This window comes from Neopelma chrysocephalum, unplaced genomic scaffold, assembly GCF_003984885.1.
Source record: "Neopelma chrysocephalum unplaced genomic scaffold, ASM398488v2 Primary Assembly neopelma1_98, whole genome shotgun sequence".
NCBI classification, from domain to species: Eukaryota; Metazoa; Chordata; class Aves; order Passeriformes; family Pipridae; genus Neopelma; species Neopelma chrysocephalum.
The window spans coordinates 4,025,993-4,039,030 of NW_020897761.1; the positions used below are offsets into that span (position 1 = coordinate 4,025,993).

General features: G+C 44.6%; 1 protein-coding gene across 1 annotated transcript in view; it reads right to left on the reverse strand.

Moving 5' to 3' along the window:
• Positions 1 to 13,038, reverse strand: part of NOTCH2 (notch receptor 2) — an 84,972-nt gene that overhangs the window by 8,925 nt on the left and 63,009 nt on the right. The window contains exons 19-29 of the mRNA XM_027694595.1: positions 12,754 to 12,907; positions 11,781 to 11,965; positions 10,812 to 10,944; positions 8,515 to 8,760; positions 6,461 to 6,573; positions 5,384 to 5,913; positions 4,294 to 4,641; positions 3,918 to 4,060; positions 3,199 to 3,409; positions 2,483 to 2,579; positions 1,792 to 1,960 (exon numbers count right to left, since the gene is read on the reverse strand). Of these exons, the coding sequence (XP_027550396.1) occupies positions 1,792 to 1,960; positions 2,483 to 2,579; positions 3,199 to 3,409; positions 3,918 to 4,060; positions 4,294 to 4,641; positions 5,384 to 5,913; positions 6,461 to 6,573; positions 8,515 to 8,760; positions 10,812 to 10,944; positions 11,781 to 11,965; positions 12,754 to 12,907 (2,329 nt within the window). The remainder of the gene's footprint in view (positions 1 to 1,791; positions 1,961 to 2,482; positions 2,580 to 3,198; positions 3,410 to 3,917; positions 4,061 to 4,293; positions 4,642 to 5,383; positions 5,914 to 6,460; positions 6,574 to 8,514; positions 8,761 to 10,811; positions 10,945 to 11,780; positions 11,966 to 12,753; positions 12,908 to 13,038) is intronic.

Here is a 13,038-nt window from a genome sequence, read left to right on the forward strand (position 1 = left end):
GGACAAAATGTCTAGGCAATACTTCTGTTGGATGCTGGACCTCTTGGATCCCCCTAAACTCGAGAGGCTGCAGAAGGTGCTGGGTTAAGAGAAGAACAAACCCTTGGTACCCCAAGGCATTTTGACTTGCATCTCCTCTCTCTAGAAAGATTTCTACTGTTCTACCTGCAACGTGCACTTGTGGCCAGGATCTAACTCACCCAGCTTCAGATGGCTCCAGCCCAGACACTTGCACCCAAATCAGCCTCAACACACTTTGTAATTAGGGGCAGTGAAGCATTATTGGGGTGTGAGCCACCCAGTCCTCCAGAGACTTCTTGGGACAGAGGGAAACTGCCTCTCAGAAGGGCCCATTTATTCCCTCTGCCTGCAAAGATGAAGGTGGCCAGGACAGATAAAGAGCTGTATTAACTGTGAGGAATCCTACCCCTCCTTACTAACCCATTAATCCAACACTTCTCAGACTTTTTAAATTATTTCTGCCCCTGACAGCTGCTTGCTTGTGAGGCCAGAGAGGGAGATAGCTCAGAGCAGCTTGCTGCAAGCTTCACAGTTGCATCTGAATGGCAGGAAAACAACTACAGGTCAGTATTATTTCATTGCTGTTGTTGGACCAAGCTTTGGGTGAACGTGAAAATAAGCAGTGTGAAGTCTTAAGGACATTATTGCCTGCACTTGGAAAGCTTTTACCCTGCCACACAACTAGAAGTTTCAATAGGGGAAATAAAGAAAAGCTTAAATTTGGCAGAAACTGATGGTTTATGTTCTCACACTTGTTACACAAAAATCCCTCCTTCCCTTTGCAGCAGAAAAGACAATAGAAGGGAACTGAGAGAATGGGTTCAGTCATCCTTAAATTGCATGGAAATATTCCCACAAAACTCAATTAAAAGGAATTGCAGCATGTATCATCAGAATCACCTCTCTACATATTAACAAGGGCCATGGTTGCAGCTCTTCCAACCAGCATAAAGTTCTTGGTCAACTGTCTCCTCTCAGAACTCAGGGGTCAGTTATTACCAAATGACCCACCCAGTCCCTTACCAGCTTATACAGCCTTAGTGCTACACTCATAAAAAGCAGCAGAGTGTTCTCAGTGCATCTAGTGATTTGGGATTGAAAGAGAGCAAGCCTGTGTGCATGGTAAAAAAATCTCCTTCCAAGTTCACAGTTCTGTTACGAATTCAATCAGTTGATCATCCTAAGCTGAGGATATAAATCAGCAAATAAAAAAAACCCCCATGAACAATCTTGCTGCACCGCTGCTCTGTTCCACGACAGATGCCTCACACACTGCTAATCAAGGTATACTTTCTGCCAAGAGTCATCTTATTCAGGAAAAGGCCATCCTTGCTTCCACAACCGATAAGACACCTCAGGTATAAAACCTGCTTAGAAAAGTCTGGCATAAATCTCTGCAGTGATCCAGCTGGAGAAGCTGGGGGTAATTTCCAGCACAATTGTGCATTCCAAATTTCTGCCGTAATGGCATTCTGACAATACAATTTAGGCACACACTGTTATAAAGGAGATTTTATAGCTGTAGTTCCTACAGGTGTTTGCTAAGTGAACTCTTCTCCCCCTGGTTACATGAGATTCCATGTGCTACAGACCATGATCAGCTTTCTTTTCTGGAGTGTACATTGAGCTTTCCTTGAGTACCATAACAATTTCTCCTGGTGTTCCTGGATACCTCATTTAATTTTTAACATCAGCAGTCCCAGCCACTGGACACAGGGGAGGCAGATCGGTGGCTGGTTGGCAGAACACAGGGACACTCCGAGTACTGACCTGGCCCTCTGACATTGACATCCAGAACATCCACTTCTTGATCTGCTTGGGGCGGTGTTAGGGCGAGTGAGGTGCTCCCGCAGACATCTGCTGCCTCCAAGTGCTGCTGTGTCCACTGGCGCTGGTCTATCTGCTCATCCCCTTCCGGGAGCAAGGCTTGGTCCTCAGCCTGAGCACAGGAAATAAGCAGTTGCCTTCAAAACACCCACCAAGTGGCCAAAGACGCTGAAAGTTCTTGGTGTTCTCTTATTTTTTATGGGGTTTCTTGGGTTTTGTGGGGGATTTTTTTGGTCATGTTTCAGTTTTTGTTCGTTTTGTCGTTTCAGGGTTTTTGTTTTAGGCCAGTGAAGGTGTTCATTTATCTCTGTTTGGCATTCTCAGCTCTCACACTCCCACCATACATCATCAGCCAAGACACTACATGAACCTCCTTGTCCCTTTTGCTGCAGCAGAGCCTGGGCAGGGAGGGGACACTGGAACAGAAGGCCACTTGGAGTGGAGAAGAACACTTTCTCCACTGGCCTGTGGTGGCAGTGTTAACCTGGGGATTTGCCCCTCAGATACCATTTGTTATGTATCACAAATTCCTAAGCAAAGGCAAGTTTTGGGCAAGGGCCATACTCAGGAAGTTAATGCAGATGTTTCTCACTAGCAGTTTCCGGTGATATTCAAGTCTTGAAGCTCTCCTTACCTTTGCTCTCTTTGGCTGAGGTCCACCATCACCTGCCCAGTGTTCAGTCGTTCCAGAATTAGCCAGGTTACCCTCTGGTATCTGGACTGACAGATTTCTAACAAACAAGGAGAACATATCACTTTGCAGACTGAGCAGGTGCTACTACTGCTACTTACACTACCCTGCAGAGACCAAGGGGGAGTGCTTGCAAGTTCGGTAGCTTGCAAACAGAGGGACCAAGAAATCAGAAATCTCAGGCAACCAACAGTGGCATTAAATGCATTTAGAACTGCAAAATTGGTTAATTCAGTGGAAAGCCCAAACTGCATAAATGGGATTTTTCTTTTGAAACTTTCCATTATTTTTGAGTCACGTCTTTATTGCATTGAGCTAGATATATTAAAGGTTTGTTGTCACCTATCAACCTAAAAATGTCTCACCTATTCCAGGAGGAAATTAGGCAAACAGTACGCACCCGCTGAACTAAACAGAGTGTCAGAAAACCAAATATATCCAAGAGATCAGATTCCTTACTGGCATTTTATACATTACAGTTAAAGTCCTGTCCAAAACAGATGTATTAAAATTTAGAGACGTGGCCTAAAAAGTTTTAGCTTAAAAGGAAGCTTTCTCTATGGGGTTAAGTGCCTTTGATGAAAGATTTACACACCAAGTTCTCGAAATCCTCTAACACACTCACAGACAGAATGTCAGTGGCCTAAATGCAAACTTACTTGAGTCCAACAGCATCTTCCCCAACTGGCTCTCTGCGTTTGTGATTACTGGGATCCCTGCGCAGGATAAATCCCTCTGGGAGCCACAGAGAACCATGTTTGCGCTTACGCTTTGCCATCATCACACCCAGCAGAAGGATTAAGAGGATGATCAAAGCTGCCACAGCAAGCAGGTAAAGCAACTGGGTCTTTGGTGGTGACAATGGTTCACCTAAAAGTTCCAGTTAAAATACAAGTGAGATTAACAAAGTGGAGACAACGATCTTCAATTTACAGACTTCCTTTTCTCACTCACTATCTTCTCCAGAGAGTGTATTGTCTCTGTATTATACAGAGTTTAGGCTCTGCTGCAACTGTTGTAAGAGTATATCGTGTCTTTTTTGAATTCATGGCTTAGAGCTCATGAATGGTTTTTAGTGCAGAGATCACCACTGCAGTGCATGGCACACTGCTGCAGCACATGAGAGATTACTGTTTCTACAGCTGTTAAAATGACTAGGCTCCAAATTATATGCCCTGCCTTACTAACCAGATGTCCTCTCAGAGCACATGGCACATACATATTCCTATAACTGGGGATGAACATGTTAGCTCCCAGAAACCATGCTCAACAGCAAGACACACTACTATGATGATCAATAATCTGAGCAAGTATTTTGCAAGCCCAAGGTTGATGACTGCCTTCCTCTGTAAGCAATTTTCCCTCTGCAGTTACTCACTTTGGACAGACACAAAAGGATAGGGCAACATGCCCTTGATGGCCTGAGCAGCTAAGAGAGCTGCAGCAGCTTCTGTGTTGTGAAAGCATTGCTCCGAATCCTCTGCACACTGGCGGTTGTCAATCTCCAGGAACACCTTGGTGCTGCAGAGACATAGTAAGAGGGCACAGAAATCAGCACCAGAAACTTTTGCCAAAGCACTGGGTTAAACTGCAGCCTTTTATGTTAATCTTTCTACCCCAACACTCAGTTGGGCAGTTGCAACGACTTTGCATTTCCCCATTTAAAAAACAGAGACCTAGAAAGCCTAGAACACACCTACAAGCAAGAGTTACCAGCACAACAAGGCCAGAGGAACACAAAGGCATCCACTCACCCAATGACCTCCTGCTCTAGTTCTCTGTGCTTGCGAACAATCACAAGCGATCGACGACTCCGAGCTGCTGATTTCTCCCCGTAGTATGGGAATACCATGGGGTTTCCCTGGGAGTCCAGCTTGATTCTCAGATTGGTGTGCAGAAGCGTTCCCAAAGTGCGCAGGAAGCTGCGAACATCACCCAGCAGCTCGTCGGGGGGCATCAAGACCACGATGATCAGGGTGCCCTCTGCCAGCTTCTCAGCTTTGTCACCAGCACAGTCCAGCCCGTCCCAGCCACACTCCTCGCTGTTGCAGCCCTGGTCACAGCGCCCATCTGCGTAGTGATCCGCACAGTACTTGTCATACCTAAAACAGTGAGAGGGTTACAGGCAGCACAGGAGGACAGGCACGCTCTGCACAGCACACCTGCAGTCCAGGGGCCAAGGTCTTACGCTCTTCACCGTCATTTGAGGTAAAATAACACTCATAATCAGGATACAATGAGAAGAAATACAACCCCAGGATAAAGCTTGCAACCCAGCAGGGTGAAAGGAGGAAGCACAATAATCCATGCTTCAGTTCTGGTAACAGTGAAGAGAACTGCTTATTCTGTTTACTAAGATATCTAACACCTCCTGCCTGCCTCACCAAGGGAAATTTATCACAGCGAAGCTGTAGCATTTATCACAAATTACTGAAGAGAAAGAATTGCCACAATAAACAAGCTAGAAACACATTCAGTGGCAGGAAATACAGCTGGGATAAAAGTATAGGTATTGCTGGTATGGAGCAAAATTCAGGATAAGAGGCAGTACTACTAAAATCTACTACAAGGTGAAATGCCTCTTATTTACATTTCCAGGGAAAGCAGGGCACATCCATCAAGCAGGTTAACACATTACCATTGTTCAGGTTATCGATTCAGTGCATAGCACACAAATTCCAAAAACAGTCGAAAAGTACACAAAGCAGCAGAAACTCCTTGATGCCAAAAACTTTCAGCAAGGACCAGCAACAGAAACAATGGAAGAGAGGGGAGCAGCAGGCAGAGCACTAGCAGGAGCTATGTTAGTCACACACAAAAACCATTCTCAGGATCAAGCCTTACTTGCATGTTCTGCTATTTTGCTGACACTCAAAGTTGTCAAACAGGCACTCGGGTGTGTTGCAGAACTCGTCACACTGTCCATTGAAAAGCATCCAGCAGCGCAATGTGGAGGAGCAGTTGGCCCAGGGATCTTCCATTGTCAGGGAGCAGTCGCCTCCATCCCACTGGCACGCATGAGTGTTACAGTCTTCATCACAATAGCCATCTCTTGCTTTTTCTGCACACTGGGAATCCAAACATCCTCGGGGCTCCGGGCTGAAAGTTACGGGCTGTTCACACTGGCTGCCCTGGGTGTGGACAGGGCACTGACAGTAATAGTAAGGAGGCTGAGAATGAGGGTGGCAGCTCCCACCATTCTGGCAGGGGGCACTGGCACAACCCGTGTTTGTCTGGCATTCCTCTCCCACAGACAGCTTGGGGCAATAGCACCGTGGACCAGATGATGTCTGGATGCACTGCTCCCCCTTCTTGCATTTCACTTGCCCACAGGTACTGTGGCTGCTGAACTCACATTTTGCTCCAGAGTAACCCTATGTGGGGGGGAAAGGCAAAACAATCAGTCTCACAAACCTATTCTTCAATGCTCTGAGGGCTGGAGGCAAGGTGTCATATGCAAACTCTTTCTCCCCTGTAACTCCTGTAGCCTCATTGCAGGAGCCATGACTTTCTGGTCCTAACCTCAAGGATAAACTAGGAAATTACATTTTGAAATGAGCTTAGAAGAGCCACGAACAAGGGGAATCTTGCAGTAAGCACAGAAAACACAGGACAGCAAAAGAATTGTCAGAACTTAATGCTAGGTTTAAGACAGAAAAGCCAGATATCATGCCTCAACAGCAGACTTTTCTGGGGTAACGACTGGCTGCATCGCTTTCCTAGGGCACCTGAAAGCCCTGGGTTCCCCAGCTCAATGGATAAACTAAAGGATGTGGGTTAAAGTGTGTCCAAAGACACAGTTTTGCAAGTGGTACAGAAAAGACAATCTTCATCTACACCAAAGCAGGGAAACTAGTGAGACTGTAGCCAGAGAGCTCCACAGCTGAGGCAGGCAATCCAGTTTCAGGGTACGGTGCTTACCGGAGGACACTGGCAGATGAACCCATCCGGCATATTGCTGGCAACAGCACAGGTCCCGCCATTCTGGCAAGGCTTCCGGGGACACACATCTATTACACTCTCACAGTGACGACCTGAGATGCAGACACAGGGAGAAGAGAGCAGAGAAATGTGTGTCTGTGCACATCAAAAAGCCATCACAAAGCAGAACGCTCCCCTGAATGGCCGGCGAGCGGAGCACTCCAGTGAGACCTTCCCCTCCCAAGAGGTAGAGAGCATCTCTTCTGAGAACACATGCTCCCTAAGTAGGTGCCTAAGCAGTGGTAGAGGAAGGCACAACCCCAGAATCCACAAAGTGTATTTGGAGACAGCTGTCCTTGTCTGCCTCCTTGAGAACATGCACAACAAAGCACAAAGAATTTGCAACTGCCACTTCCAAGTCAACCAGGCACAGAGGCTGAAAGTGATGTACCACACCAGTTTGGGGGTTCCTAGGTCTTATTTACTTTTTGGGAGATGCTCAGTGAGGGAAAATCACACTCTAAAATAATGAACAACCCTCAGGACCAGATGCAACATGAGTGAACAGGAGAAGCAAGCAGAGTCTCCTCAGACTGATCAGCCAGACAGAGGTCTTACTGCACTGACCAGCTTTGCAGCAGCTTCCAGAGTCAAACTCTGACAACAGAGTTTTAAAAATGAGGATGACCTAAGTATGACTTGGACCCCCAAGGAAAACATTAATAGAAGTCTCCAGACATGTGCAGCCAAGGCTGCTTGCAGACAGCAGCAGACAGGGAAGGATGGCCCACAGAGTCCTGGCATCCTCAGTCATAAACCACAGCAAAGCTGCCCGTCCCCTCCCAGGCAGAAGGGTCAATGTGGAATGTGCAGAGGACAGACAGCTAGAGGAGGAAGCATGCTCCCCCTCTGTGCCTAACATTTCCAGACAGATTTCATGTCTGAGACATAGCAGCTCTCCTTGCTCCTCCTGGGGTGCAGCAGGTCTGCATTCCCCACACCACAGGTTCCAGCAACCCTTCCATGAGAGCCAGAAGCAACATGAGGCATAATTAATAAAAGCAAGCTTAACAGACAGGCTTAAATATAATCCTATCTGATGACCTGCATCAGAGTCCCACCAGCAACACTCCTCTCACACACTGCTCTTTTAGGAACTTCTTTTGTCAGTCTAGGTAATGCTTTCAAAAACTACTACATGAATTCTTCAAATATATGTCTTTGTGATTTCTTTACATCTGAAGTTCAAAATTTAGTGGAAAATCACTGCATCTCTAAATTTTAAGAAAAAATAAGGTAAAGCATGCAGAGGTCGCTGGTAAATAGGGAAAGTGAAAGGTTTTAATGGAGGAAAACTGAATACGTAGGAAGTTAAACTGACATGGAAAATGGAAAGCTGAAAGTTAAGACACATCTGGAGACTATTAGACCAAACTTAAGCCCAGTGGGAGGCAGAAAGCAGAACAGCAGCAATACTAACAAAGAAGAGATCTAGAGAGAGTGAGACATAAGTCTGCACAGTGTGAAATTCTTGCAAAGTTGTGACTCAAAGTTGGATTGTGGAAGGATCACTAAGCTAGGAATGTACCGCCTGTCTATGCAGAGTATTCCACCCTGACCACATCAGCAATGTAAAGAAAAGGGGGCGAGGAATAGAAAAGGAGGCCAAAAGCTAATTATGGATACCATGACACTGATTTATAGAGAAAAACCATATGCTGCTTCACAAAAGGAAAAGCCATGGAGAAGGTGACACATGAACAGTTACACTTTCAATACTAGAAATGTGAAATTACGAAGGAGAGAAAAGTACCACAGGAAAAAAAAATCTGGCAGCCAAGTGTCTCAGGAGATTCCTTTGTCTGAGACAGCTCTGGAAGCCAAATTTCTTAGAAGTTTTAAAACAAAGACTGGTTTAAAAACTGAAGCATGGTGTAGGGAAACAAAAGATACTGTAAAGGGAACGACTAGATAACGCTACTGCCAGAGAGGGAAAGAATTATCATTTTTCAAGATACTACAATGAAATGGAGAGCATGTTTATGACTACTCACCCGTAAAAGCACTACGACAGATGCACCTATAATCGTTTGTCAGCTGGACACAGTCCAGACTTCCACGAGGGTTACAGGGATTAGAGAGGCACTCGTTGATATCTCCCTCGCATCGCTCGCCTGCAAAGCCTTGGGGACAAAGGCAGCTGTAGCTCCCGATCTGGTCAATGCACTGCCCTCCATTAAAGCAGCGGGGTACTCCTGAGTCTGAAATGCAGTCATCCACATTCTCCTCACAGAAACGGCCTGTCAGGACAGTAAAGAGGGACAATTTGAGGATATATTGCCATGGCCTCCTTTCCTACACTGTTCATCAAGTTTCAAGACCATGTCACAAACAGTCCCTGAAACAAACAGATAAAGATCCCATCTTAATGCATTTCAGACCCTCTGCAGACAGACAGCCTCAGATCAGGGCTAGGGAGCATGTGTTTTAGATCCAGGCTGTCCTCAATGCTAGGCCATACTGGTATTTAGCAGCTTTCATACTTGAATTAATTTAAGGGCCTAATTAAAAACACAAAACCAAACCAAACCCAAAAAAGATGCACTCAATTTAGCCCTGTGACTGAGCACAGCCCAAAAGCCCTGTGCTGTCCTTGAAAGGTTGTGAGCTGCCACCAGGCACTTAACTTCAGGTAACCCTGAAACTGGGCAAAGGGCGTTTGTAGCAACAGCATTAAAACAAGCAACAGCAAACCTGCAAAAAAACACTGATTCCTGCACAGTTTGGATTCTGGGGACCTACAGTAAACCCTCACCACTGGCTAGGGAGGGCAGTTTCTCCTCCCTACAGGGTTCCCTTTCAAAGGACAAGGTCTGGTGCTGGTTTTGCCTTCACTGCACAGTATTACAGATACAAATGGACAGAGAGAGTAAGCTGAGCAAGTACTTTTGTCTGTTAATACTGTTCATTGAACCAGAGCAAGTAAAAATCATTCACCTAAATATGGAGGATGCTTATACTGGCAGCAGTAAGGTGTTAATTTCAAACTAGGCCAGGGACAAAAGCTAAGTCTTACTATCCTAAGTAATTGTACCAATCTCCTCCAATTCCTTTCACTAACTGGGAAAAAACTGTCACATCCGAAAAGTAATTAATCTCAACACATAAAGGCTGAAAGATTAAAAATAGTACACTCAGAACCTCTCAAAGGAGGGTGGAAGATTTAGTACAACACAGAAATTCGGGCAATGCAGATACTGGTACATACATACAAACTTCGATGTAGCAACATAAGCAGCTCAATTTTTGTTTTGTTTTTTTTTTTAAAATTGAAGAATAAAACTAAGAACAATATATAAAGAATTGCTAATGCAATGATTTACAATGAAATAAACACTCATCCAGACTGGGAGATGTGCTGATAGTCACAGTAAAGTGAATGAACCAGTAATATGCGTGCGCAGGAGGCAAATATATTAGGTTTTATAATTTTACTTATATTTACTTTATCAATCAAGTTCTGACACACAGCTTAAGATTTTGCCTACATTGAGATGACGCACTTCAGAAAGCAAGAGTAAGTTCAGAGGTATGTAAAATTTTTAACTGACTTGAAAAGTAAACCTAAGGAAAAAAGTCAAGTTAGAAAGCATTCACCAATGGGTTAAAATGTGCAATCCTGAATATTTTCAAAGGTAAAAGTCAGGGACATCAGGTCAGATATAACATGGAAGTGAAAGGTTAGGTTTCGAGAAACATAACATTAACCAGGCTGTGGAATCTTACTTACTGAAAATCACCAACATAGGACTGTGGACTACTTTTTTTTTTTATTTTTAAAGTAGGTTTTAATGAAAGAGCTCGAATTTGCTGAAATAGTTTAAGGCAGCCTAGAGGCTCTGAACTTCTTTTCCACAAAAGACTCCAGGACAGAGGACAATACAGGGCAAAAATTAAAAAAAGTAAAGGACACTGGAAATTATGAGAGAACTAAGCAAATTTCCTGTGTATTTCATAGCATCTTAGCAAAATAAGGAACCTTGGATTTACTATATCAAAACAGATAGGGTTGGAAGAGACTTTAATGGTAATCTCGTCCATCCCCATTGCCAAAGATGGATCATACATTCCCAAAGGACGCTGCCATGACCTATTCCTTTAAAAGAAAAAAAAAGGGGAAAAAGCAGCATTTATTTTTAAAGAGAAAATATGTGTCTCAAGGGATTCAGTGTACTTTGGGAACATTCTTCAAAGAACATAATGCATTCCCTTTAGACTCTGTGTCACGAAACCAGTGGCCAGAAAGGAAAATTCACTCTTGTAATATTCACTTAATTGCTGAGCTTCATACCCCGAGTTCCTGGTGGACAGGAGCACTTGAAATGATTGACAAGGTCGATACACGTCCCTCCGTTCTGGCAGGGCTGAAACTGGCACTCATCCACTTCATATTCGCAGTTGACACCCTGGTATCCAGCCACACACTGCCAGCATAGAAATAAGTGTGAATAATCTTCTAACAGATATATTAGTAGACATCTGAGAAAGGCTAACACAGACAAAAGGAGCCCTCAATGGGATAGATTAGGACTGCCTTTGTAGCTAAACAACTGCAAGTGATCTCAAGGGCTGCACAGCCAGCAGCTTAAGGACACAACTCGGCCATGTGACACTCAACAGCACTCTGCATGTCTGAATTCGAGTGGCTTTGCTGCAAAACAGAGCAATCAAATCCTGATACCCTTTAGCACTGAGATTGTCTTAGTAGTTTTGGTTTAAGGTTTACATAAAACTCATCCTTGCCTTCTGGGCACGAGCTTCCAAGGTGTTCTACCATTCTGAAAGGCTTGGGAAGGTTAATATACCATAATCTCATGGCCTACACTACTCTCTGCATCAGCTGTAAGAAACAGAAAGCAGTGGAAGGCATTTCCCACCCTGAGAGGCAAGGGATACTTTGCCCATCCAACAGGAAGAATAGAATATTCCTTTAATGCATTTTACATGTATTTTAATATAAACCATGACTCAGGTAAAAAGTCTTTCCAGGTAAGAACTCCACCTCCAATGAGACAAAGAGTTCACATGCCCATCAACCACAGCTCCTTATAATCATATTTCTTATTTCACTCTTAAAAACCTCTCAGGAGCACTGCTTCTGCTACAGTCAAATTAAAAATTTCTTCCAAGTGCAAGTTGCTTCCATCCCCTCTTTGGAAGCTATTCTGCCACTTGCACGTGTTTCTGATTTCTTTCGATTCCCTTGCATTACAATGCCCTAAATATTCAGACCTCTTCCTACTAAACCCCCATGCATTACCTCGCACTGGTATCCACCCAGGTGATCCCGGCAGGTAGCTCCATTCTGGCAGGGGCTGGAGTCACACTCATCCAGCTGCACTTCACAGTAGCTGCCTGTGTAACCCACCTGGCACTGACAGTGGTGTGTGTTTCCAACATTGAGGCAGTGACCAGAGTGCTGGCACAACTGGTCCACTGGGACTCCTGAAATGAAGTTAAATAAAGTGAGCAAACACATAAAACACACTTGCTGCCAGTGCTGGTAGCTCAGCCAGGAGTGAATATGGCTAGACTCAACAAACTGAAAAGCTGAACCTTAAAAATTGGAGAGTTACTCTTTAAATTAGAGTGGATCAGAACCAAAACTGGCTTCCAAGTGAAGTCACTGCTCTGTCCTCATTGGATCATGGGCACCAACACTGCCATGAAGTATTTGTATTGCTGTATTCCTTTATCACTGGCTGGTGAATATGCATCTGAAGCACTACTGCTCCTATTCAAAGGTTCAATGTTTGTACCTACAATGTCTGCAAAAGGCATGGGAGGCTGACACCCTTCTCCTTTGACACTGAATCTACTTGTTTGGATTTCCTGGACAAAAAATGGCATGACACTGTCCATCTGCCTGGGCTACAAGCCACGTTCCTGGACAAAATGCACTTTAACCAAATCTTTCATATGTACATCATCTAACGTAGAAAATGATTACTTTGGGGGGCATGGTATAACCTATATAGCTAAGCAGTGCACTTGGAAGCCAGTGTTTTCTGCAAAAATACCTACACAGACCATGAGTTACAAGGTGCAACCAACACAACCTTGCTAAGAGTATTTTACTTTAGAAGTGACTGTGATCAACCACCCAGAGGCAAAGCTCTCTGGAATTTCCAATGCATGCTGTGTCTGTCCACAGGTGTAGGGGGGAAGGAGGCGCAGATTTAACGATGCACGGAGAAATGTTTTCAATTAAAGCACAGAGGATGCTCATTTACCTCTTTGTGAAGCTGCCACCTGACACGAGACATTGGGCACATCGCAGTAAGCGCCAGTCCAGCCAGACGGACAGACACAGCGAGTCTGGGCCAGAGTCTGGACACACGTGCCTTTATTCTTACAGGGAGACTTGCTGCACAGATCCATAAGTGACTGCAAAGACAAAAAAAACCCACATGACATGTGGCACAGGAGGAAACACTACTCAGAGAAAAAGTTCAAGACACAAAGGAAGGAAGGTCTGCAATACTGGTTCCATGTGGCACTGGAAAGAACGGGACAGT